At 41.8% G+C, this 27,285-nt stretch overlaps 2 protein-coding genes across 5 annotated transcripts; both read right to left on the reverse strand.

Annotated features, from left to right (window-relative positions):
- Nucleotides 1–2,052: 2,052 nt before the first annotated feature.
- On the reverse strand, nucleotides 2,053–8,630 carry mfsd12b (major facilitator superfamily domain containing 12b). The gene is made up of 10 exons (XM_088393884.1): nucleotides 8,250–8,630; nucleotides 7,432–7,723; nucleotides 5,604–5,814; nucleotides 4,876–4,996; nucleotides 4,592–4,765; nucleotides 4,114–4,206; nucleotides 3,951–4,043; nucleotides 3,682–3,855; nucleotides 3,375–3,469; nucleotides 2,053–2,687 (listed from the first exon to the last, which is right to left on the reverse strand). The coding sequence occupies exons 1-10, from the start codon at nucleotides 8,313–8,315 to the stop codon at nucleotides 2,549–2,551; spliced, it is 1,458 nt and encodes a 485-aa protein (XP_088250010.1). The 5' UTR covers nucleotides 8,316–8,630; the 3' UTR covers nucleotides 2,053–2,548.
- Nucleotides 8,631–9,515: 885 nt separating this feature from the next.
- Nucleotides 9,516–27,083, reverse strand: csnk1g2b (casein kinase 1, gamma 2b). Of its 4 annotated transcripts, none has more exons than XM_088393887.1 (12): nucleotides 26,911–27,083; nucleotides 23,470–24,216; nucleotides 16,775–16,844; nucleotides 14,939–15,087; nucleotides 14,140–14,374; nucleotides 13,949–14,034; nucleotides 13,210–13,294; nucleotides 12,987–13,132; nucleotides 12,712–12,795; nucleotides 11,527–11,628; nucleotides 10,761–10,867; nucleotides 9,516–10,675 (listed from the first exon to the last, which is right to left on the reverse strand). In XM_088393887.1, the coding sequence occupies exons 2-12, from the start codon at nucleotides 23,695–23,697 to the stop codon at nucleotides 10,621–10,623; spliced, it is 1,347 nt and encodes a 448-aa protein (XP_088250013.1). In that variant the 5' UTR covers nucleotides 23,698–24,216; nucleotides 26,911–27,083; the 3' UTR covers nucleotides 9,516–10,620. The 4 variants fall into 4 exon arrangements, with proteins under 4 accessions (XP_088250013.1, XP_088250012.1, XP_088250015.1 ...); XM_088393886.1 differs by having other exon boundaries at nucleotides 12,987–13,135; XM_088393889.1 differs by lacking the exon at nucleotides 11,527–11,628 and having other exon boundaries at nucleotides 26,911–27,079.
- Between the last annotated feature and the right edge of the window lie 202 nt (nucleotides 27,084–27,285).

Raw genomic sequence — 27,285 nt, forward strand, 5'->3', positions numbered from 1 at the left:
GGCAAGGCAAGGCAAGTGCAAGGCAAGGCAAGGCAAGGCAAGTACAAGGCAAGACAAGGCAAGTACAAGGCAATTACAAGGCAAGTACAAGGCAAGGCAAGGCAAGGCAAGGCAAGGCAAGGCAAGGCAAGGCAAGGCAAGGCAAGGCAAGGCAAGGCAAGGCAAGGCAAGGCAAGGCAAGGCAAGGCAAGGCAAGGCAAGGCAAGGCAAGGCAAGGCAAGGCATGGGCAAGGGCAAGGGCAAGGGCATGGGCATGGGCAAGGGCATGGGCATGGGCATGGGCATGGCCAAGGGCATGGGCATGGGCATGGGCAAGGGCATGGGCATGGGCATGGGCATGGGCAAGGGCAAGGGCAAGGGCAGGGCAAGGCAAGGCAAGGCAAGGCAAGGCAAGGCCAAGGCCATGGGCAAGGGCAAGGGCAAGGGCATGGGCATGGGCATGGCCAAGGGCATGGGCATGGGCATGGGCAAGGGCTTGGGCAAGGGCATGGGCATGGCCAAGGGCATGGGCATGGGCATGGCCAAGGGCAAGGGCAAGGGCAAGGGCAAGGGCAAGGGCAAGGGCAAGGCAAGGCAAGGCTAGGGCATCAAAAGAACATTCCAGTCCAGAATGGATGTGTTATCCGTCGAGGCGAGGCGAGGCAAGGCAAGTGCATCAAAAGAACATTCCAGTCCAGAACGGATGTGTTATCCGTCTTAGTTATACTGCTTCCATACTAGAAGAGGGACCCTCCCATCTGTGGTCTCTTAAGGTTTCTCATTTCCCCTAGCTGGAGTTTGTGTCATTTGTGTCTGCATGTTTGAATTTGTTTTAGGGTTGCCCCAGCGAGGTAACACATCATGGAATCCGCCACTGAGGGGCTAAGACCGTTTGCAGAGCGTGGAGTAACACGTCGACAGACGATCTAAATAAGTCACAGTTGTTGTTCAACTATTCCTCATTTGTTTTTGTTTTTCATGACTGTAATGTGGCGTTGGCCATCGCCTGAACGCCGACGGCAGCTCCGCCTCCGTACGTCAACTTTTAAGTTAGATTGTACGGGGAGACGCCGTCGCTGCGCGGCGTATCCCCCGATAAATAAAAATAGAATAAAGCCTTCACCGTGTTCAGGCTTCAGATGCATTTGCTGTCCACCGTCCGTAGAGACGGCAGGCGGGCGGAGAATCGATTAAATCCCCGCGATCATTATAATCCAAGGTAAACGCTGACATTTCAGGCAGCCTGTTATTTTGACTGAGGGGTGTAACGCGCGCCGAGCAAATGCATACTATATGGGCAGGGGAGCGCGGGAAGATCAGTGGCCGAAATGCATTAACGTCACATGACATTATTATTTGGCGCCAAAAAGCCTCGTCCGCTACCACTAGACTCGTGAGGATGGCGGGCTGGGTGGGTGGGGGGTATTGTCGTGAGGCCGAAATGCATTAACGTCACATGTCCGGGCGGCCATTATTATTTGGCGCCAAAAAGCCTCGTCCGCTGCCACTAGACTCGTGAGGATGGCGGCCTGGGTGGGTGGGGGGGGATTGTCGTGAGGCCGAAATGCATTAACGTCACATGTCATTATTATTTGGCGCCAAAAAGCCTCCCTCGTCCGCTGCCACTAGACTCGTGAGGATGGCGGCCTGGGTGGGTGGGTGTCGGTCGTGAGTGATTATTTCGTCCAGTTGGACCAAGTCAGCCGCAAGACATACATTGAAAAGTTAAAAAAATATTAAAAAATAAAAATATAATCCGTTGTGGGAACCAAGTAAGAACGCCACCAGCTCAAGCGTGGCAGGAGCTGGGACAGCAAGCAAGCGTTTGGTCCTCTCATAAGGCGACTTTTCCGCCAGTCACATATCCAGACATTTACAACTATTTGATAGATTGTTCAAATCCATATACCAAGGAAGACCTCAGATTCATAAAAGTGGGGGATGACAAGTACACATATTATTATCAATAAAAAATAGAAAAACCTTTAGAGTATTTTTGGGGATATTTATACAGCTATTTAGATATTGTAATATTTTGTACAAGAAAAAATAGATACTCTATCACACACTGAGTATTGTTGAGATTGAGTTTTTAATTGATTGATCACTCAAATGTTTTCTGTGTTCATTTGACCTAATTTAAAATGGATACCACACACTTCACATTAGGCAGTAGAATGATGTCATTTCTCCCAGTCAACTACAGAAAATAGTTAAATATCATGAAATATGTACTGTACAACATAAAAACTTACTTCAAGCTTATTTAAAACTTACTAAAACAAAAATCTCCTGTACTACACAACAATTTTGTTTAGTGTCCTCAGGATTACGTTGCATAGTGTTAGCTGTTAGTGAGTTTGAGTGAATTACAAATAAGGTTAGCTATCTATATTCATTATGCATGGCTTTGACTTTAGAACACATTAAAAACAAAATATTTGAACAAAAAAACAAGTAAATTGTGTGCAAACGTCATTTAGTATGAATAGAATAGCATGCCATGCATTTAACACTTATTTAGTTTCACAATCTCAAAGCATAGTTTAGGAACGATGCTAACAATCCATCATTCATATTTCCTTGTCCTGAGAGGCCAAATGAGAATTGTTAAGAGGCCAACTGCAGCAGCCACCGCCACACCTCCCGTTACCGTTGCCATGACGTCACGATAAAACCAAATACACTCCGAGCAGCATGCCTCTGTGCTAGAAATGAGGGAAAAAAGCAGGTGAGTTGGGCATCGATGTAAGAGAAATCCTTAGGAAAAGTGAAACCCCCAAAAGTAAGATTTCAAAATAATCAGGAAGTAATCCAGTCATTTATTCCCTTACAATTAAATATTAAAACAAACCAAACTATTGGCCCACATTTAAGTGTTTTGCACATGTTGACCTGACGATGGCAGTAGAGTGCCACAGGTAGATGTGATCGCTCAGTTCTGCAAATTAGAACGCAACTGGACGGGCTTCATCAGCTTTAAACATTTCCATATGCCAGTTAGAATATGAGTAAACATAAACCATAGTGTAACTTAGACGGTTTGAATCTGCTACTGCCATGTCCATGTAATGTGTTGTGCCAATTTTTGAACAATTACCCTGTTCATTATAAAAAGCAAACTTAATAAAACACAAACTTTGAGTCACTGCCAAAACCCCTCCTTTAACAATATTACAGTGGAGTTATTGTAGTTAGTTCTTACTTGGCCCATTGAGGATAAACATGATAAATGAGTGGTTTCATAGACCTATAATAAATTTGAGTGAATACAAAAATCAGAGGGCATGATTAAGTTTATCCTATACCTTTTTTTTTTTTTTTTTGAAATGTAAAGCATTTGCATATGAAATGGAATGAACAAAGTTTCTACGCCACCGAACAGTGATGTTTACCTGCACGGTCTGATACTCTGAATGACGATGACACCCACACCGTTGGCCACCTTGTCTGTGAGGCTCATCGAGCCATAAACGAAGGCTCCACTTTGCTGCCAAATGAAAGACATAACGTGAAGGTTCAGAGACTTGAGAGTTGCAATAATAATTGAGTCTTGAGAAAAACTAAAGATCCATTTCCTAATTTTGTTTGTTTGGGTAAGCCTGTTTAGACAGAGCAAAAAAAGAATGTGGACGCAGTCCGAGCATGACTCAGCAGGACAAATTCTGCTTATCTTTCTCAACAAGCTGTTTTCGAGCTCACCGTTTGCTCTCCGATGAGTTTGGCGGTCATAGAGAGAGACATGACGAGGATGACGGCCGAGCCAGCTCCTAGCAACACCGCCGCGCCGTAGATGCTTTCAGCTCCCATTGTTTTGTCAAAAAACACCCAAAGGGCAAAGCCCATCACCAGCAGCAGGCCCACAAAATACATCATCTGAAAAGTACAGTCATGCATTCATCTCATGACTATCAGCCTACATAAGGTATTGTGAGGATAAAGCAAGTTCACATCATGGATGTTTTACTCACACTGATGCCTACGAGTTTGCTGATTGGCTTCATGGTCAGCGAGCTAACGAAGCCGCTGACGTACATCACCAGCGGTATGATGGCGATGTACTTCTGTTGGACATCAAGGCACACGTTAGACAGAAATTGCATGCCGTGGCGACGTCGTCCGTCTCTCACTTGCCTTTGGTAGCATCAGCGAGTTGGTGAGGTAAACGGAGATGTACGTCTGGGACAAGTTGACTATAAGTCGCGTGCACATGTAGAGAAAGGCCACCTTGGAGGAAAATGCATGCCAATGAAAATCTGTCATGTTGCTTTTTCAATTGTAGTTTTTAAAACGTGTTTTGTCCAATCCGGATGACTGACTGGCACCACTGTGCTGACAAAAATCATTTAATAGGATCACTTGACCTTGTGACGGAGTGCTGCCAGGGATTTAGGGCCACATGAAAGCAAAAAAAATCACTTTGGACCCTCCGTGTCAATGCTTCATACTGACCTAAAAAAAAACCTTAAATACAGCTGCGTGACTGAAATTATATCTAGGCATTAATCTCATCCTTTTAGGGAAAGCTCTTTACACAATTAAGTATGTACTGTGTGGTAAAATCTCTCTCTGTGTGGTAGGTATCATGCAATTGGAGTGCAAGGTGTGTCACCTGGTAGAAAGAAGGCTCTTTAAGCCAATGTTTCCACTGCAACACTCGAACAGGCGGTGCATCCTCATCAGGGGACGGTGTGAGCAGGAGATCCTCTCCTGACTTCTCCTTTGTGCCAATGTGAAATATGAACGAGAACACAGCTCCGATACCTAATACGATGAGAGACAGCATCTGTTGTGCGGGGAGAGAACAGGTGCCATTTGTATTACTTGTGACTAAGCGGAATTCATGACGCACATCACATTCCAGATGAAGTCAAAAATGCGCCTCTCCAATCTTACCCGAAAGAGAGGAATGTCCGCCGAGCCCAAGTTGTCCGTCATATCCTCTTGAGCCAGAAAGTGAAAGAGCAGAAAGGCCACAGTGTACACCGTGATGTTCGACACCACCGTGAAGGCATACCTGCCCAAGAGACGAAACCAAAAATGCACTTTCGTTTCAAAACAGACAAGTTTGGACTACTTGGCACGTACACTGCTTCCAAACGAAGGATTAGATGGCTAAAGAAAATTATATTATGGCGACAATGTAGGTGAAAAGATTACATTTATTAATCAAATAAAATAGTCATTGTGCTTTTCTGGTTTGCAAAATGCTGACAAATGAAATGTTGGATTTATATATAGGCTGTGATTGAATGGTAGTCACCAATCACGTTGCAACATTACATGCACAAGTAGCAGATACTGACCGAATGAAAGTGAATGATTAACCCCAAATAATGTAAGATTGTGCTAGCAGGTTCACTTTTGTGCATCTTAAAAGATAGTTTAGTTTTAGTTGGGGGAACAAAAACTTCCAAGTAGTAAAGACATCATCCGCAATGGATCAAATGTGGAAAATGTCTCTGGTAAATTATTTTTGCATTATTTCCCTATAAAATAGATTGATTTATTAAATTAAATCTAATAATAATTAAATATAAAATAAAAAAAATATTTTTTTTACTCACACATGAAATAATTATTTACAAATAATATTTGGGGAAATGTCATTGTCCGTCCGTCACCTGTACGCGGTGAGCTCCACCTTGGCGCTCTCACTGGACACCAGCTCTGGGATGAGGGAGAGGTGAGAGATCTGAGTGGCCGCCCAGCCAAACTGGAAGATGATGATGAAGGGGGCAAAGTAGACCACCTTGGCCCATTGGGGAGTGTTTGCTGAGCACGCCAGGCAGGGATTGAAAATGAAAGGGAAAGACAGGATAACACAGATGGTTCCTGCCAGGAGAAATAGAAGATTGCCATTGTCAGCCAAAGGTACTTTCACAATTAGAATTTTAGTCATTGTTTGAAAAAAAGAAAAAAATACATCTGGTGTACACCAATGTTTGACTTAAGTGTTAAGTGGTATTCAGGGGAAAAGTAAATTATGAGAAGCCAAAAATCTGATTTCAAAAAACAAACAATGCTTAATGTTTTAAATCAAGGTAAGGCTATCACGGGGGCAGAGAATCAAAGCGCAGTCATCTGACTTGGTAAAGAATTATTGAATTAAGTTATTGTGCTGTATGGCCAATTTCGATAGCAGCCCGAAGCAGTTGGAGCTTTTAAGGTCAGCGACAATTCTTTCAACTGTATTCTATGAAATTTGTAGGGGGGAAAAATGAATGTTGTTTGTTGGGAATTTCCTGGAAAACACAATACAATGAGCTTTTTCAACAAACAACACAAACAAACCAGTTGGAAAACAGGTTTGCACATGACAAAAAAACCATTTCTTAGAAGGCAAAAAAAAGGAAAACGTGCCATGTCACGAGTATTGCGCCAATTGAATATTCGCCAAGACTTTGAAAATTGGGTTGCACGTTAAATATTTGGAGATGATAGGATTTTCTAAATCAAGTTTATTCAAAACTAATTTCCCTTTGATATTTATTGGAGCACTACGTATGATACAATTAAATGAATTTAGGCTCAAACAAATTGACATCCGTGGGTAGAATTAGAACATGCTCAATTGGATTTTATTGTAGTTTTTTTTGCAGGCCACAATTGTGAAAAACTTCACAGTTCAGATTCTACTTTTTGTTAACATAAAGGACATAATAAAATGAAGGGGTGACTAATGTGACATTTATATGGCTTTTCCTTCAGAGGAAAACTAGAACTATGATGCAACCTGGTATACATAGGCACAGCGGAAAGACCACTGGAAGAGTGCTCATATTGGGAAGTGCTGACTAGCAGCCTAGCAGGAAATACGCAATGAGACATGTGCCGGCTGCTGTGCCATTGTTGGGGGGGAAGAAGAAAAAAAAAAGGAAAACGCCTGCCAAAAATGTTTTAAATAATTTTAAATAATAGGTACCTTGCCACAGTGGCACATAGTAGTGCCATCTCCTGGTGTACTGTGTTATTACCACTTAAAATTGATCACGCAAACTTTTTTTGAAATTCTCAAAAATCAGTTGAGGCAACTCTTGTGGGTCCAGGCCGAGGCTGCATGAGCCTGGGGCCGCCAGCATGTTGTTGCCTGGCATTGGAAAACAATTGTATACATTTCCATCCATCCATCCATCTACTATTTACTGAACAGCTTTATATTTTTAATTGAAATATTTGATTGGAGATTTTTTGAAAATCCATAGCTTAAAAAAGATTTTGTCTATGCTTAGAGAGAGAACAAAAAAGCCTGCCTAAGTTTGTCTAATTCATGCATGAAAGGTTAAATAGTATTTCAATCTGTACATTTGAGTTTAACTTTTAAGTGAAGCAGATGGATTAAAACTCTGTGCGCCTACTTAAATGCTGCTGCATACTCTTGCTTCCTGTTATAGCCTTTTTTTTTTTGCCCCTTCAGCACAGAACTAAAGGAATAAATGCTTCTGAACTCACCCAACAAATGCCAGCTTTTTCTCTTGCCGTGTCTCATGGAGGGACTTCTGTCAGATTCGTATCCAATGATTGGAGTGCACACTCCATCTGCCACCTGTCCGATGAGCAGCAGCACTCCAGCAAAGGTGCTCCGAAGACCCAGGACCGAGTGCAGGTAGACCAGCAGATAGGTGAACCACATCGAGGCGCACAAGTCATTGAGAAAGTGCCCGACGGCATAACACAAACGCCGGCAAAGTGACAAGGTCCTTATCTCCCTCTCGACCGGGGCACATGGCTCCATGATGACTTTCTGCTGATTCAAGTGTCTTTATTTACAATTTAGAGGTCTCTCCTTGTTGGATTTACAAATATACAATAGTGTCACTAAAACAGGAACATCTAAATCAGCTTTTACGAAAATCTGCTGCATTAAGCATCAAATTAAATCGCGTGAAAGTTGATCACACAGTGGGTCCCAACCCCGTTAAAACTAATCCGAACTTGATGGAATACTTAAAAAAAAAAAATGAAATGGCATTCTTCAGCGCCTACATCATAGGAGGAGCTTTCTAGTTATGTATCCATTCTCCTCCTCCTCCTTGATATGATTAATAGATCGGGTGACTTGGCTTTTAACGCTTCCGGACAATGTAAAGATGAATAATCAAGCTATGAGTGCCTTTCACTCGTGACCAAAAGTACTTCCTTTCTTTCTGTTCCTGACAATGCACAAACAAAAACTGCTGCGGCTGACAGAAAAGGGGAAAACTCCACCTGGTAAAACTTGTCACTCAAGTCTCAAAACAAGTCTGAAAATATTTTGCTCAAATATTTACCGCTGGCTTCAAACTTCCGTTTTCGTGTCTTTTTTTGACACGCGTGTCGTGGTTCCACTTCTCCATTCGGATCACAACGTCATAGCGAGATACGTTCCATTAGTCTCAAGCCAGAGGCAAGTAAAAAAAGATATACATATAAAGGCTTAACACTTGAAACACAAGCCATGTCCACGTTCGTCTTAAAAAAAAATGCCTAGAAAGCTGTTTCGAAAGATGACGGCCAGATGCATTGTGGGAAATGAAGTCCAACATAGGCTTCCGAACGTATCGTGAACCCCAACTTCGAAAACCCTCCAAATACTTGTAGAACTTTAAAAAACATGAGAAAATGATGGCAAACAATACTGTATAACATCCCCAATACATCGTAATTCGTGCAAACAAGAGGAACTGACAATCTTGTATCAAACCAAATCAAACAATAAATTTGAATCTCCTCCGCCCTCTCTCCAAACACACACATTCGAAACAAATTGTGTAAATAATGATAGAAAATAATACTGTTGCTGAGTGACTCAGTAAGGGGAAAAAAGCCACAATAGACAGAAAACCTATTGTGCTGTAGTGATTCTAATTTTCTATATAGTGTAAAAATGCCATCTTTTGGGTAGCTTTAGAATGTGAATAAAATAGTTTGTATGACCAAAATGTTAATTATGATGCAGTGTAGTGTTAAACTACACTAATAAACTGCTGTATGTCAAACAAAACGAAGTTCAACCTTTGGAAAGGCAGGGAATGCTATACAGAGATTTCCCAGTATACTGTGTTTTCTTCTCTGCTGTTGAGATGAGAATGTGGTGGAAATTTGCTGGTTGTTTTGTAGGTCCAAAGTCTTTTCGAAAAGGTGATAAATGGCTTGCGATCAGGTGACAAGTACACACAGAATAACATGACATTTTACAACAACAACCATTCGGTCTGGCCACTTTTTTCACATCACATCCATGCATATATGTCCGTTAACTGTGTGTACATTTAATTAAGACAAAGTGAAAGTGCATTTTGAAAGCAGGAGCCAATAAGTCCCCATACTGCAATTGCGTTATTCTAACCCTCCAAATGATTTGGTCACACTTTCTTCATTTGCAGCCTAAAAAAATGAACACACCACACCACCTCACCGATGCATGGACAGAGGGAAACTGTATAGTGTGTAGCGAAAGTGACGCGCACGTTCATTTACCGCACATTCACACATTGACACAGGAATCCTGTAAACATTTGGGAGAGATTAGATAAAACGTCATGGCGGGACACTCGTTGAGCTTTAAACATTTTACTTAGAAAGGCACAAACTATGATTTCCTGGTAAATTATTCTGATGTAAGAAATAAAAGTTGAAAGACATCTTCCCCCATGTAAATCAACATCTTTTGCCATAACTCAGATATAAGCGTCGTGAAGGACTCTTCCTAGATCAGTCTTTATTAAGTTTTGTTTTTCGTAATTGTTAATTCCAAACCTAAAGTTTCCACTGTAATTGTTTTCTGTTTTTTTTCCCAAAAGTGCAATAATAGTAAGAGAGCTTAATATCGGTTTCTCTCAATCTTCCACAGTACCTGAGGCCAGTGACTGTGCTACAAAGTCCACGTTGACAGACAAAAAGAAAACCAGAGGAAGGGAAAAATGGAACTCCAGAACACTACAACATAAAAATAAGTCTTCAAAGCAGGGATTTGACTTCAAAAACTGAGGATTCAATTACAAAAAAGAAAAAAAAAAAAAAAAGAAAAAATACATAAAAATGCTCCAAATTCTGTTATAGATGAAAAGCTTGCCGTGTCGCTTGGATTTAATATGATCGTATTTTCACCTTTCCTCTCAACTTTGATCCCAAAACACACACCAAAGGAAGAAAAGGAAAGCAATAAACAATTTGTTGAGGAGCAGAATTCTGATGGTTCCCCCTGATCAACAGCTCACTGTTGGAACAACAAACCTTCTTTATGGAATCTAGAATACAACAACTGTTTCAAACAGTATCTTTTTTCATATTCACGCCACAGTTTCATTGTTACAGCTTTTTAAAACGTTTTTTTCTCAAGCCTCTCTTCCCCCCTCCCTCCGAGTTTTTTTCTGCCGATTAAGGAATCAGAGTCTGTTGGGAGTCAGTATGACCGCAACGTTCCTTTAACACATCAGCAGCCAGGGAGCACTGAGAACGAGAAAGATAGAAGCAGGGATGGCGGAAGGGAAGTGGAGGGGGATGAAGGGAAGTCAAGTGAGGAAGGGGAGGGGGGGTAAAGAGGTGAGGGGAAGCTGGGTAGAGAAAAGGACAGGGAGGGGGGGCGAGGGTCTGTGTAGTTGCTTCCATTTAAAACTTGACAGTGACAACAAGGTTTCAAGTTCTCTCCAATCGCTTGGTTCACTTGTGCCTCTGGAGAGCTTTCCTCTTTCTCCTTTTGAAGAAACAACAGCACCTGGGCATGAACAGACAAGGCCTTGGCGTTCAAAACAACATTCTTGTATGTGCAAGAGCTAGAAAGTAGACGTTGGGCCTCGTACTTGGTTTCGTCGGCCACTTCAACCTCGGTGGGAGCAGTGATGGGAGCATTTGAGTGTCCAGCTGTGGGATCATCAGTGTTCAGCTCGCCATTTGTTGAGCTCATCACCTGCATGACCAAACAAAGAGAGCAGAAAACTAAAAACCAACTCGCACCCATGGGTTGGAGGGTGACAATGCAAAGAACCACAACTCGTACTATATATGTGATTGCCAGCCATCTTTGAGCGGATCGTTTTGCGCAGTAACTTGGGAGTGCTCCAACTAAAGCAACTTCATAATAGCTTACATGCTGCAGTACTATCGGCTCAACACTGGGTGGCGTCATTGAGTTGCAGCATTAACAATGAAGGCTTCTGATTTCAGGAGCGCTGCCAAATACCTACTTGGGAGCAAATGGCGATGGAAATTTGAATTGTTATGAGTGGAACATAATCGATTTATTGTAAAGCACCGGCATTTAGCGAACGGGATCATCATGTCATGATAGTTGCTGCTAGATGTCATCGCTGTACAGTCAGCCCCCCCCCCCCCCCCCGCCACTCCCTCTCACGTCACAGGCAATTAGCAGATGAAGCAATTGCTGCTGGGAGAGCAAAACAACAAACACACGGGGGAATCAGACAGTTGAATGTACGCACACGGCAGAAGGTTGGACAAAGCACAGGCACAGGTAGCGTGAAGTGTGTGAGGGATGAGAGAGAGCGAGAGAGAGCACACACGTAACCATACAGCTTCATGCACTTGCCATCCAAGCAGCAGCAGTACCTGGACAGAGCCCCCCAGCCGCTCAGCTGTGAGGTGTGACCCCAAAGTCTCCTTATTGGTCACAGGGGTGGGCTGAGACTCACTTCCTTTTGGCTCAGGCGACTTGATGCAATAGCAAAAAAGGTTGAAGACGCAGGTGGTGGTGGTGGTGGTGAAAGGGGAGGTGAGGGGATCCCATGTGGTGGGATTTGGGGGTGAGTTGTGAGGGAGAGGGGGGGGGGGGACAAGGAAGAGGTGGGGTAGGTGAGTAAAAACAAAAGAAAGAAAGAAAAACAAAAAGAAACAAAACAATTACAGAAGACATCTCCCAAGCAGAAGCAGGCTTGTTAAGACTTACTATGTTAAATAGAGGAGAAGAGGGAAGCAAAATTCATATGAAGCACAGATCGACACACTTACAAAGTCATGCGGGAGTCAAAGAAAAACAGCCTTGATCAAACTTGTGTACGTACGATGAGATTGTGCTGTCAATTTGCAGAGAATTGAGATTTTGTAGTACTTCCCCATCGCCTATTATGGATGTTGCAGTTTACAGCTACGGGCAACGAGATGGGGCGTGAGGTCAAAATGAAAAAGATGCAATTGATGCTACCGAGTCAAGCGTAAGATCTTAAGTGTCACGCCCTTTCTGGCCCATATGGAAACAATGAAACGCTCTCATGACGTATAATTACATATTTGTGTCGATCAGAAATGTGTTCATTCCAAATGACTCATCTTTTTACCCAGGCTAAAAATAAAAGGCAAGGCTTGGATAAGGCTGGTAAAATACAAGGAAAGAGTTGCTCACAACACCCTATTGTCATCACTGGTATGAACAATGCAGGCTGCATTTTCAACTCATGCATGCAATGACCGAAGCTTATAAAATAAAATAAAAATATAGTCAACACACAAACAGTCATTTGGTTGACAGCGAATGCAGCAAAATTCAACTCATGACTGTAAATGTATATTGTCTGGCGGGACAAATGAGTCACTTATGCATTAATGTGTGGTGAACAGGTGGAAATGAATGGCAGCCATTTTCTCAAGGAAGTTGCTTACAGTTGGATACAGCAAGAACAATCAGGCAGAGGAACTTGAATGACTGGGTCGGTCGGTTGGTCGGTCAGTCGGCTGGCGGATTGGCAAGCGTGCGTGCGTGCGTGTGTGTTGTTTATGCAACGTTCCTCGTGACCTCACCTGGTTTTTGGTCTGCTGTTGTGCTTTGTCCCTGCTGCTGGGCTGCAGGGGAGCATCACTAGGGATAGGGCCGATCGGTGTGGGCTGCAACAAACACAAAAAGAGTCCAATAAAAAAAATTTAAAATACAACCTGACGGAGCTTGAGAGGTGGCACAAATAAGTCAAATATATATCATATCATATATCGTTTCTGAATGAACTGTACTTAGTTGGACTATTCTAACAAAATGCAGCCCAGTGTAATGCACAATTTGTACACTAGAGGGCACTCACCAGGGATTTGCCAACCCAGTCATATTCATAGTCAAAGACGTAGCCGTTTCTGTCAAACAGATCAGTGAAGAGCTTCCGCAAGTAGTCGTAGTCGGGCTTCTCAAAGAAGTCCAGCCTCCTCACATATCGCAGGTAGGTGGCCATCTCTTCTGTATCAAAAGATGCGTTAGGAGCCAAAGAAAGGAACGCTTCAATGAAGCCAATCTACTCTAGTTGCACCGACCTGGGAAGGTTTCACAAAGTACTTCTATCGGGGTCGCTCGTTTGGTGTCCCCAATTTTTTGATACCTCTCCTTCAAAGTTTCCGCCTAAAAAGTAAAGAGAAAAGATGCATCGTCGAGTTTGCAGATGCTGTCACTTCCAGAAGTGGTCATGATAGCCTGGTGACCGCATTTGATGCTTTCTGCCACGTTACATATCGATGAAAAGTTGGCCCGGGCTGAGCCATGCAACCTCCCCCACAGTGGTCCATCCCTCATATTCATCAACAACAGGCTTCCTCCCACATAACAAATGCTCAGATGTCTCACTCTGCTCTTATTATTTGCAAGAGAGGCAGCCTGGATGGTACCTAGTGACAAATCCATCATTGGACAACAACAGTATCGGAGTAGATTATTTTTGTCATCTGCTCAAAATGGAACTGGCCTACAACACACATCCATTTCCTCCAAAGTTATTTTCACAATTCAAGGCAAAAAAAAAAAAAAAAAAAATCCATGCAAGTGAGACTTGAGGCTGAAATTGAAACTTTGATGTCCTGGCTTAGGTTTCAGACTCTAAAAATACAACAACAGGATGGACCTTGAAATGTCTCCTGTGAGAGAGGATGGAATTGTTTTCCCAAAGTTGTCTAGAGATTGAAAATTCAAGTCTTCTCCGAGAGGAGCAGGAAATGGTCAAATCAAAGCGAAAGACAGCTAGGCAACACTCGCTGTATAGCAAACAATGCAATACTATACCTTTAAGCCTTGCCAAGGGAGGCTGCCTCGAAGGAAGTACATAAACATGTGACCCAAGGCCTCCAAATCATCCCGCCTACTTTGCTCTGAAAATGACAAGAAGGTGCAAGATGTTTTCATTCAGCCACGGTAATTTCACCGTTGATGCTTTCATGAACGAGAGGAGAATCACAATGTTATTTGTCACTGACCTTTTCCCAGATGTGTGTTGATGCTCATATAGCGCGCCGTTCCAGTCAGACTCTTGTGCTCCCGGTACGGGATGTGTTTTTTGGTCTCGGGGTCTATGTACTCTTTGGCCAGACCAAAATCGATGATGTGAATGGTGTGCTGTCTTTTGCTTCCTGGTCGCCCAACTAAGAAGTTTTCTGGCTTCACATCTCGGTATATCAGACTTTTTGTGTGGACATACTCCATCCGCGTTATCTAGATGAGATGCGCAAGTGTTTATAAAAGTGTTTTAGAAATTCAGTCTTAGGCACAGTGATGTCATTTTTTAGTTGACAGGAACTTTCCCTTTAAAATCTCATTTGTCTCATTGTCTTTCATGAACAGGATGTGTGTATGCCTGAACAGTATCATGCATACATTAGTCCAGTGATTCTCAACCTTTATGGAGCCAAGACACATATTTGAAGCTCGAGAAATCTCACGGCACACCACTAAATAAAGATGTGACAGAAAAATTGGGTACACGTCAATCATACGCATTTTGCCATCTAATAAAGACGCATTTGTTTATTTTGTCTGTCACTATAAGTCGCTGGCATAGACAGTGGAACAAATTCAGGTGAATTGTTGTTTTCAGCCAATTAAGGGAAATTTAATCCTTTTCCTATTGAACACCTTAAGAACTCACTGGTTGAGAATCACTGCGAAGGTTGACTGGGATAAAACTGAAGATGCCAATAAATGGATGTTCTATGGATGAATACAATTAATCGATGCAGGCTCCAATTTGTTCATATGTCACATAAATGTCAACCTTACCAGCTGTATGGCTATCATCAGGACGGTCTTGAGGGAGAAAGTGCGGTCACAAAGATCGAACAGGTCCTCTAGACTGGGCCCGAGCAGCTCCAACACCATGGCGTTGTATTTCCCGCAAGGACCAAAGTAGTACACCTGTGGAATTCCCTCTGCGGGAAGAGGCACAAATAATTTAAATGAAAAAGTTTTTCCAAAATCTGTGTCATATTAAAACAAAACATAAAACACAAATGTCCCACTTGACTTTTCACCCCATGAATTTCAATTGGGTAAACATGCAAAATACCTTTGCAGACAAGCAAATGAAAGCTTCAATAATAAACAAAAGTTTGTTTCCTTCTACAGGTGTGTCAGTGTTTGACTTCTCTCAAGTGTAAATAAAGGCAAAGAGTAAACGTATCGCTATCTGGGGCACTGATACATTTGCTACTTGAAACCACCACACCCCATTTTGTAGAAAATACCAACATGACTACAGAAGATGGCTTATTAAAACGAGTCAAAACAAAAGCAAGTCAAGGCCCACAGTAATGTGGGTCACCATGGCATTAAAAGCCAGAAACCATGAGATATTGCGTCAATGATTCACCAGCACGGATGTGTTGTGAAATACAACTAACGATCATTTCCAACGATCACTGAGGTTCGGCTGAATGTTGTTCGGTGCATACGTAAATACTGTCAAAAGTTGTAAGTGGAAAGAAAATAAGTGCTACGTACACAAGCAGTCTTTTCAAAACGCATGCATCATAAAAGTAAGAAGGAAAAAGTCTCACTGCCTTATCAAGATTTCATGAAGGGTAAAACAAACATCAGTACGATTTTTTTTCCATGAGATACGCACTTTTTATTTTAAAAGTAAAACAAGTGGCAAAAAAAAAAAAAAGCTCACTCCCCCAAACGATTGCGCTAATACAAATTTGAGTTGTTTGGTGCCAAAGCAATCGTCAGTGGTGCTCTGCCCCTACTGCCATCATTGGAGACAATTCAACCTATTGTGTATATATTGCGGGTCTTATCAAGTTGCATCATGGCAACTGAAAACAATGTTGCTCTACAGTCAAATGTCAAGAGTTGGAGGGCAGAGAGGGATTGGGAAAAGATGAGCCAAGAGTTGCAGGGAGGGAATGCATATTAAACATTTAGAGTACGGAGGATAAAGATAAGTGACTTCCATTAGGCCAAATGCTCAGGAGATGTCCTCCCTCAGCTGAAATAAGATCAATGGCTTGTCTTGTTCCAGCGGAGACAAGACTGACCAAATGAAAGTTACACAAGAATGCTATTTGTCGCTTTTAACCTGATACTGCTAATTGGGGAGAAGCTTAAAGGCAACCGCTGGGTTTTATCTTCCTCTATGTGGCATATTGTCAATCTCTTGCACAAAATAGTACAACTAACAATCGACGTAGGAAAAAAAAATGTGTCTGTGCGATATGGTCATGTAAGCTTAACATAATCAATGACAATATTAGTAAATCAATAGAGTCAAGGAAAGGGATGGGAATTATTAGCATGGCATAATTGAGAGTTTCCTTTGCAATGTATGGCGGCGACGCAATCAGGAACATCCCGACTGAGGAAATTATCTGAGTAAACAAACCATAATGGCCCACACGGCTCGCAGAGGGAGGGCCATCTATAAATAGTCAAGGACTGCCCTTGTGCACCAACCCCTTTCAGGACTTGAGCTCCAGCGTCAGGATCAAGGAATTGACACGGCAATAAATACCAGCCCAAAAAGCCACCGACGCTGTGTTGTGTGTGGCCAGCTTGTAGAAACAAAACAAAAACATCCACTGAGTAGAGTAGACAAACACTAGTTGTTTTCCTTACCTGAATTTCCCAACTGTTTGTAAAATCTATATTCCAAATGGAGCTGTGGCGCCCTGGATTTTATAGGCTCCTGTAAGAGGGAGGGGAAAAAAAGAAATATTGTGAATAAAACATGGCATAGGCTATCATCTTGAATTCAAGCAATTGTGAAAGAAGAAAATTGGCACCACCGTGCAAGCCACGTGATTGACAAGCACAACTTAACCAAAAGCGTTTTACAAGTTCTAATCGCTAAAAATAACTTGAGTTTTAAGTTGTCATTGTTCATTTCGAGAGGCTCAAGTGCGGGCATGCTTTATCAAAAAGCAACCCATTGCTTTGAGTTCACTCCAGATTTACAAATGGTAATCTGATTAACCGCACCAGGCGAGAAGACAAGGGCATTTACACCGAACGTGAGCCAAAAGGTGCATTTCTGATTTAAAAGAAGTTGAAGAAAACTGAAAGTTTTTAAGCCCTCTTAAGTCATTGATGCCCTAATCAAATTAGGACTGAAATCTCTTTTACTGCCTTGTAAACACTGATCTGCATACCAAGTAAGTTCTGCTCAAGGCAGTGTTTCTTCCTGCCGATACAAAATGCATTCCCAATTTATATCCCGTCGCAGAAATACGTATTTCAATGTGAAATATTAAAAAACAGGATTGAAATGATCTCAAAGACACAATTGCTCCCACATCATGGTAACAATATCCAGAGGCCACACATAAGAGTCCCAAAAGGGACAACAGACAGGGCGGGTAATAGAGAAGAGTGCAAGCCTGTGGGATGAAGACATGTGACCGGCCTGAGAGGCAACACAAGTAACTGCTCGGCGAGTGTGAAAACACACACACACACACTCACACACACACACCATCACCTCCATGGGCACCAGCAGCCATGAACATGAACAACAAATATATAAATGATGGGTGAAAGCAGATGGCACTACACTGTAGAAGCATTTAAAACAGCTTACAATGGGAAACAGAGGCTTATGGCAGCTTTATGGAGCCTACTTAAGAGTCATCTCTATTTCCAGCAGATGGACTAAGCTATGGCTGTGTAAATGACCACAGCCAAGCTGCGAATGTCTGATGTAACAACGTCGCATTTGACAAGGATTTTTGTTTTTTCGCTTGTAAATATCATTTCTGTGATCTGCTCACAGGATGAGAGGAAATGAAATGCGGGCCATGCTCGGAAACAGTTTGATTTTAGTGAAGTGATTTGGAGCCAACTGGAACTTGGTTATCATGTAATCCTGATGCTTCTCAAAAACTTTTGTGACAAGATATCAACTTAAATGTGGAGGTATGCAATATCTATTTTTTAATGTAAAATCAATCTCTTCAGGCAAAAAAAATAATAATTACATATTAAAAAAATACCTCCCAATGCATTTCAATGGGCATCAATTATGTGCATATATATTTTATATGAACAAGCCGGCCAGGTCAATATCGCCCGCAAATAGCTGATCGTTGAACAAATCCTAAGTTTAGACATCAACGAATAATAATTTTTATTAATCATGACTTTAATATCAATCAAATTTATTTTTCCATAATTACGCAGCCCTACATCATAGCATATCGCCCCCCCCAGGATTAATGAGCAGAATAAGACAAAATCAATGTGACTGGATGCCACAACACTATGACCTCAAAAATGTGTTGCTCACTAGGGATCTGTGATTTATGACTTGATTCAATTCAAACACTGAAATTATGTGGTAATGATGTCAGAAACAAAGCGTCCAGATTGCTCTGTTCATGATGTCATCCTAATCTTTCACAGAGCCCAACTGGACCCTTTTCATTTATTTTTTTAATCACAGTCTAGGGACTACTATGACATACAAAATGTACAGTCCATTGATGTATGAATCAACAAGTCACCATCATCATTTAGTTGCTTTCTAAATGAGTGATTTGATGGAATCCCTCCTTGAACAAAGCCTACACATGATACAATACTGGCTTGTGTCGAGGGCAGCTGACCAACAGGCCAGAAGGGCCCTTCCCTGTCTGACCTGCTGCTACTGCTGCAGGAACCTCTCCACCTCAGCTGTTCCTCACCGTCCCTTTAAAAGACATTTGGCCGTGTGGAGACTTCCAGTGAAGCACCAACACCTTTTGGCAATGATACACCTGATGGGTTGTGGCTCATAAGAGCATTCAAGGAAGTAGCGAGGAAGCAAAACATAGATGTCTAAAATGTGCATGCCACTCCTCCTGCAACTGTCTTTGATTAGGAGCCAAGTCAGATCGAAAAGTGCAGCAACAGAACTACAGAAAATAGCAACAGCAGTCCAACAGTGGCTGCTGTTCATATTTCATCTCTGCCATTCATTCCGTTCTGTTTTTCAATCGGCATGGGTGGGGGAGCGTCTGATCCTGCGCCACTGTCAATTCCAAACTCTGAAATACAACCACCAATAGATGACATCGATGCCCATTTTAGAGATGAGATCAGCAGTTTTTGTGAGTCCGCTGGGAGAAACTTCTTATTCTACTGCTGAATATAAAAGACCAGAAAAGGCAGACTATAAAATGATTGAACACTCTCTTTCAAATGGCATTAAATGTTGTTAATAGTCATGGCAACAAATATTGCTCTAGGAGGATGAAAACGGGTGACAGCTCTGGGATGATGTGTTTGATAACACCATTTCAAGTGAACGCTTGAAGCTCGTACAAATACATGATTATGTCATCAGAGATTATGCAGCGCTTTCAGGCTAGTCACCACGGTAGTTTCACATGAACTTGCGTGGACAGAAAATCAACTTCATCTTCAGAGGATTAACCAACTCTTCATACCATGTCAGCCGGGCTAAATCTGATAGCAGATAGCAGAGAAAGACCAGAAATGACCTTTCTAACTCCAATTGATGTATTGGGTTTTATTTTGTTTATTGAAAACCACCAAAAATTCAGACAAACTTTTTTTTCTTTTTAAATCAAAAGGGCCACATGGCCACCGTCCCATCTCACGCCAAGACTATCCCAGGTCTAGTTAATACTGCAGCATTAGATCTTAGCAATTGATCATCAAAAGAAGCCAGTGTGACTTTCAAAGAGTGTCAACGTATGCCAAGGTGTGACACGTACGCAACGGAGCCAACATTATGCAGAAGCCCCAGAATAGAGCGACCTTTCCGTGACTCCCGATAAAGCATTTCACAATATGCATTTTGCAATGTGACTCAACTGTAGAGAACCATCTCAAATGTCAACAAAGTGAAGCTTCAATCAGAAGCTAGAATGATCGGGTGACTGAAAGGGTCAAACAAATGAAGATGTCCAAGTAACGCATGCGTGCATTTTCATCCTGCAGGGCACGTTTTTCCCGACAAGAGAACCGTCCGCTAAAGTTGGGAGCGTCACTAAGATTTCTATCCAGATGTAAATCACAATCAAAACAACATGTCTATGTGATAATGCTAGCTACTGATTCATTCGCATATTAGCTAGTTGACTGAAGACATGACAGTATTTATTCATTCAACCTTGCCGGGGTGCTCTCAAGGGGTAAAGCAAAGTAGGGAAGACCTTAAATCGTCAAAATGTCACTTTAAATTGTGCTGATAGAGCTTTTATGCCTATACTGTTGTGCGACAACTGCCTCATGGCAGGCTGATGTAAGCTGCTGAGCTCGACTGAAACAAGAGCTGTTTATTATGCTGCAGTGGGAGGGAGACAGAAGAGTTGGATAAAACGCCTCAATCTACCTCCGAATCAGGAAATAATTAACAAGAGTCACTTCTGAAAAAGCACTGCTTTACAGCCTTTGAGCTAGTGTGACATAGGCCCGATTTGGTGAAAACATCTCATATAACACTTTAAAGGGATTTTGTTTTGTTTGTGGAATAATTAATTAAACTGACAAAATCCACCTGTTTTTAATCCATCTCAGGAGGCGGCCATTTTAACACTTGCTGTCGACTGAAAATGACATCACCATGTCTCAGACGACCAATCACGGCGAATCAGATTTTCAAAACTGAGCTGTGATTGGTTGTGACCCGAGACCAGGTAACTGTGATGTCATTTTAAGTTGACAGCAAGTGGCAAAATGAAGGATAAAAACGGGTGAATTTTGCTGCTTAACTCGTTCATTCCACAAATGCAATATTAATCAAAATGCACATACAATGTATTTTTTGTAAAAAAAAACATTTTGGGGGTTGACTTCCCCTTTAAACATTAAAATAAAATGGCAATTAGATGGTCATTTACATCAACAGCAAAGTTCATTTATGTATGGATAGTTTAGCAGTGGCTTTTACAGGACAGTATAGCAGTGAACATTATATATTGGCATTTTCTTTAAGCGACTGGGATCTCCCTGTGAGCCCAGCCTGCAATGTTCATCCGTAAATGGCGACACAGTCCTGTCACCATCTCACAGGCACTCAGTCAGTGTAAGAAAGCAAGCAGCCAAAGCACAAACTGACCCTCTCTCTGTGTGTCGACCGGCCGGGCCTGCTAACAAAGACAACCTTTCAGAACACAGCAGTTTCCACTTGTCTCTTGCTTTTCATTTCAACATTAACACGGGCCTTGCTCCATTTCGCACTATAATGTGCTAAAAGAGGTCATTCTTGTTGCTCTCAGGTGCGTACATACAGTGGAGAAGAAGTACATAATTTTCCAAAATAGTTGGGCTACAGAATAAGAACTGTTTCTGTAGCAGAAAAGAAGTATTCAGTACTGTAGGGTTGTATGTTAGCACGCCTTGTTGCGTTGATATGTCCTGCCATACATTGGCCTAGCTATCGCTATCCTGCCTACGCAGTTAATGGCGGAAATGGAAGCCCGGTCAAGGTTTACACTGGCAACTCAACTGTGTGTTACAATGGAAGCCAGTCCTCGGCTCAACACTAGGCCTTTTTACACTGTCTGGTTTAGACGGGCCGGTTCCTCTTTTTCCTGTTTTGCTGCTCAAGGTGCAGGGACAAATGATCAGATTGTCGGACAACAGGTCCCTCTGTATAATAAGAGTCCACATTGGTGGAAATACCCTACCTTGGCTGAGTTATGTGTAAAAGGCAAAGGCAGTTGACTGTCACCTGTCAAAAGTAATGGCAAACTTCTTTCGTAGAATTTACAAGCTCCTTGTTTCCAGTTAAACAACACGTGTGGCATCTAATTTAGATAGCACATCACCCATATCACGCCAACATGTCTTGGTCTGCGATTGACAGATAGAATTCTGACAAGTTGTTGGCACAAACTTCAAGAGAACATTGCACACTAACTAAGGCTGAAAGCAGTCCTCAAGTAATTCATTTTGAAAAATGCTGGAGGAATTTTCCCTGCCTCGAGGAACCGTTTATTTAATTGCAAAGCTCAACGGACGCACAAGTTTCTTAATTCATTCACGGCCATTGACAGGGAGCAACTCTACTGTAAAGAAACTGTTGATTATCTAAAAATATGGTTATTTGCCAAGCCCCAATGGTTGGGCAATACCTTTAAAGCCCCTACAGCAGCACGGATGGACATCAACATGTGTGAAGACAACTGTTCGGGAGCGGAAGGCCCATTAATGTGAAGCCCAGCACCAACTCATCTCAACTTTCCCAACTCGTTGTTTTTCCACTTAGTTGAATGCTGAAAATGTATGTGTGCGTTTCACTGCCCACTTCCCCTTAATGTTTGTGAACAGAAGTTAGAGCGGGCACAAGAATCATGGAGCAAAAGTATTGCCTTAATACCATAGCCAGATATAGCTGGATACCATCGGGATAAAAATACCCCAACAGATGGGAAGGTTCACAGGCAAGGGTAGAGGCAGTGAGCACAACGTAAGATTTCACAGAACTGCAATTACAGACGTTTTCTAACCTCGGCCTTCTATGTGGTTGACAAAGCCTTCAATGGATGCCCATTCAGAGATAATGACCTCCCTGGGATATACAAATGTAAGAATAATCATATACAGACCGCTGGAACTGTGGTGGAAATGACGCCGAGACTCCGACATCTTCTGTAATGACTACTTAACTTTGGTTAAACTTTGCCGTTGCCTTCATTAATGTATAATCATTGAAGATATCAGCTCACCAATGTGAGCCAATTATCGATACGATAAAGCGGTTGCCAACGTGCTACCTGCGTGGTTCTCCAATTAGTATCCCGCGGGGAAGCTCTAAAGATATCTCACCAATAATGGGGTTTTCTAACAACATCGCAGAAGTGATCATTTGCATTGACTGAGATTTATGAACAAAAATAAACTTTCATTTTGGTATTGGCAACTGCTCAGACATGATTATAAAGTAGTTAAAATAACTACAGACAACTTCTGCATAGTACTATACCTGTTTGTGAAGATTCTATAGAACGTTTGTCATGCATATAAAAATGAAACATGTCCACAAAAAAAATATATAAAAAAATAAATGAAAAAAATAAACCTTGAGGGTTTTTATCTGCTTTGAATGCCTGATTATTTGGTGTGCAGTCAAGCTAGCAGTAGCAATAACAATGGAAGGATAAAATCTTCTCAAATACATGGCCATCAATGCCTTGGTAATTATTATTATATTTTTTTAAAGAAGTTGTTTGTAGCGTGACGGTTGACTTGACTGCGCTTCCTGACGAGGTCTGGTAGTTTCATCACAAAACGAACATTGTTGATAAGGTTTGCTAAATATTAACAGAGGACAACCCGCCACATGTTAAATGAGAGTGTGCGCTTACCAATTTGATGGCCACGTATTCGTTGGTATAGAGATTTTTTCCCAGGCGCAGCTCTCCAAAGTTCCCGCAGCCAATCTTTTTACCAACACGGAAGTTCGGGCCAACCATAAGAACTCCAGAATTGGTCCCAGAACTTCGGCCCCCATGTCCAGTCCTACTTCCTGCCGTCTTAGACATTTTTTTCCCTTCCTCTGTCTCTCCCTTGCCCCCTCTCTTGTCAAAATCCATAAGCTTGTGATACCCTGGCCTCTCCACGATTATTCTCCAGCCATGCAAACCATAGGAGATCCAGTAACAATGGCAGAGGAAGCTTTAGGAAGAGGGGGGAGGGAGGGAGGGAGGCAACTCTCACAGGACAGAGGAAAGGTGTTGCTGTTACAACTGCGGCGGCAAATAAACCAATCTATAGCTAACGTTGCGGGCTCCCGTTTGGTCTCCTCGAGTCACGCCAGCTCCAGTCGAACACAAATACGGTCCCGACAGGAGAAGGGGCAGGCGCCGGCCGCTAAAATGTGTCCACAGACAGACACATACAGTACAAAATCATAAAAAAGCACTCCAAAAGCCAGCTAGTGCATCCACGAGGCCGCTTGGGAACATCCCTTGGGGTTCCTCATTCCTTGTGGTCAGCCCTCAGTGTTACAGCAGATGCTATCCATGTTGTTGGGTCACGGCACAGAGCGACCCCGAGAGCAAACAGCCACGAGATGAATAGGTAACCGACTGCTTTTATGTCACCTTGGTGCCCTGCAAAAGAATCAAAAGAAAACAATGAGTTCAGAATTTAGGACGTCATCGTTCCACAGTTCTAATTCAGGATTCAATCCAAACTGGCTGCCAGGCAGATTTGATAGTCACTGACTGTCAATAAAATATGGTAGACTTAGTTAATCATGAGCTGGCATGTTTAATTATGGCCAAGATTCATTTTGTGCTACTAAAAAATTTTTGGGGACATTTTCATTTCATTTATCACAATGTCATCCTATACAAACATTAGTCCAAACCCAATTGTTACTTTAGCTTTTAAAACGTGAATCCGTCCAAGAGCCAATAATACAAACCAGTGATTTATTCTTCAAATGTGTCAAAGGCAAAATAATTCATATGAGCACATATTCACAATGATGATAAATGAATTCAATTCAAATGGTCAAAATTGACCATGCTTGTGGTGTAAAATTCAGTCAATTCCTGGCACAGCTGTCAATAACCAGAACCATTTTAATTTTAATTGGCAGTGTAACCTAAATCCTGCATCCAAATCTGCTTGACTGAACACTATGTATGCACGAGCTAAGAGGCTGGGAGCAAGTAATGGTCAACGCTTATCAATGGAAAGGCACTTACATTGATCAATACGAAATATATATATTGGATACAGTGTCCATTCCTAAATGGCCAAGAACGCAAATCAAAACAGAGACGTGTAGAAATGAGTCAAAATGGACATATTGAGATTGTCCACACAAAATTGTTAGGTCCTTTAGTCATGTTCCTGGAACAAATTGACTCAAGTATGCTAAATTGACCAAAAGTGAAAAAGAAAAATGAGTACAAAAGGCCACATAGCAAATAAATTCAGGAAACCTCAATTGATTCCACAAGACCTATTCTGCTGCCCACACTGCCCTTCACACAAGTGGCGCAGTTTGAAACGTCTCAGTAATTTTGACGTGCGGACTTGGAGAACTCTTTGGAATTTTGGCCTGTATGAGCAGATTGGTGGATATTTTTATCTGAAGCTTGTCGGCCAATCTGAGAAGGGCTTCCCTGACTAGCAGACAGACATGTAAAAGAATCAGACATGTTGAAAAACAATCAAGTTATACATTCTTCACAATGAGCAGATTTTCTAGGGGTGTAAATGCTTTCAAATATGGTCTATGAAAACAAGTGGCTTTCCGATCAGCAATAATGTCTGCAGTATGACGTTTGGTGATTCATTCTGTAGGAAATGAAAAGAGAGTAGACCTGGTCACCAGAGGAAAAAGTACAACAAACAGGGTGCCATTAGAGCATCCATGCGAAATCATCACAATTGTGAATTGTTGTTTGTTTTATAAAGTTTCATACTGAATTGCTTGTATGACAAGGTTGACATTTGAGATGTTATTGAGGTAAAACGCACAGATATCCACTCAGACCTTTTTGCATAATCTTAATCACTGTTTATTTGTCAGAATATGTGGATTATTTTCAATCGACTGTTTGCTATCACTACCTATTCATTTCTTACCTTAGCAATACGGCCTAAGTTTTGAGGTGGCACCAATCAACCAGGTGTAAATCATGGCTAGTGGCTTTACCGTCACTTCTCTCAATGTAGCTAAGTTGCATCGACACGAAAAAAGAAAATAATAATAATTCGATGTGAATTTTATCCGCTAAACAAAGCAAAAACCCAAAACAATATTAAACACACATCGATCGGTAGATTTCCTTCTGATGGCGATGTAAAATGTGTGCATTTTGCTAGTTGGGTAATGCTTGCTAACTAGCTACGAGTAGCTGTCATTCAACGTTACTTTTATGTAGTCCCTCGGATGACTATTTCATCAAATGGATCCCACAATATATTGTTTTTGGCGGACTTAATGTCGACATAGAATATAAGAAGAAGGGATAAATTTCTTCCAAAATAACCGTGGTCTAACACATGCTAGTTGGGAAGACAAGGCCAGATACTCTCAAGACATCCTGGCGTTATTTAGCGACTTAGCATAATAGCGTTCATTCGTTCAGAAACTGGATGTATATTAATAAAGTTGTCTTATATTTTTACCAATACAAGTACCGCGTAGAACTACTATTTAATTGAAAGCTGATGTAAACCGGTTGTTACTATATTACACATTTGATAAATGCTAACCTAGTTAGCACATCTAAAAAAAAAACACCGCTCCTCTTGGCCCTACGCCTAATAAAAAAACAGCTAACGTTAGCTGGCGCTAAAATAGCAACTTGTATTTATACTTTAAAAATAAATAATAATATTGAACGGTATGTGAACCAGAGCGTAAAAAGTAAGAAGAGGACAACGCGCAAATTATTCATTGACTGACAGCTCCGAAGATACGATAATCGGCTTCGTATACGACTAATAACAAATGAATAACACTCTCACTTCTGATGTTGTTTTAGATCGTATCGACTGCCGTATAGTGCAAATCAGACCAATCACCATTTAATCTGACACATATGCATATTGCAGTCATTGGCAATGCGCCGACCACTGCCGGGCAACTCCTTAATCCTAACAAGCGAGTATACAGCAGCAGTCAGTCCCTCTTTAGCTCCCATGCTAACGTTAGCGGTTGGCCAAACTAGCACACGAAGCACAGCGAGAACGTTCATGTACAGCGAGCGAGGCGCTTTCTTCTTCGAGGAACAACAATTGGGACGGAGCTTTTACGCCCACGGCAAAACGTGTGGAATTACCTTTAGACTTAAACTATCGACGGGCAGTCGAAGTCATGGCTCTTCGTTCGTATGAATCGTTTCTTTTTTCGCCCCTCTTGTCCTCCAGTTGCTATGATGTCTCTTTAAGCCTCCCTCGACTGCCGATACCCTGCCTGACACAGCGTCACACTGCCTCACGCCACTACTACGTAAAAATAAAAAAAAGGACCGCAACCTTTTCGGGAATACGGAAAAGGAAGAGCGCAACTTCCGCACTTTTTGCTCTTCGATTGGCGTAAAAGTACAATACTTTAACTCGTTGAATTAAAAATAAAAATACTGTGCGAACTCTATCTGAAGTTCCATCCGAAGAAAACTAGCCCTAAAATTATTATTTTTATCTAATAATTTATT

The sequence above is a fragment of the Syngnathus floridae genome, chromosome 13, assembly GCF_059516105.1.
Source record: "Syngnathus floridae isolate MCC-2025c chromosome 13, RoL_Sflo_1.0, whole genome shotgun sequence".
Taxonomy (NCBI): domain Eukaryota; kingdom Metazoa; phylum Chordata; class Actinopteri; order Syngnathiformes; family Syngnathidae; genus Syngnathus; species Syngnathus floridae.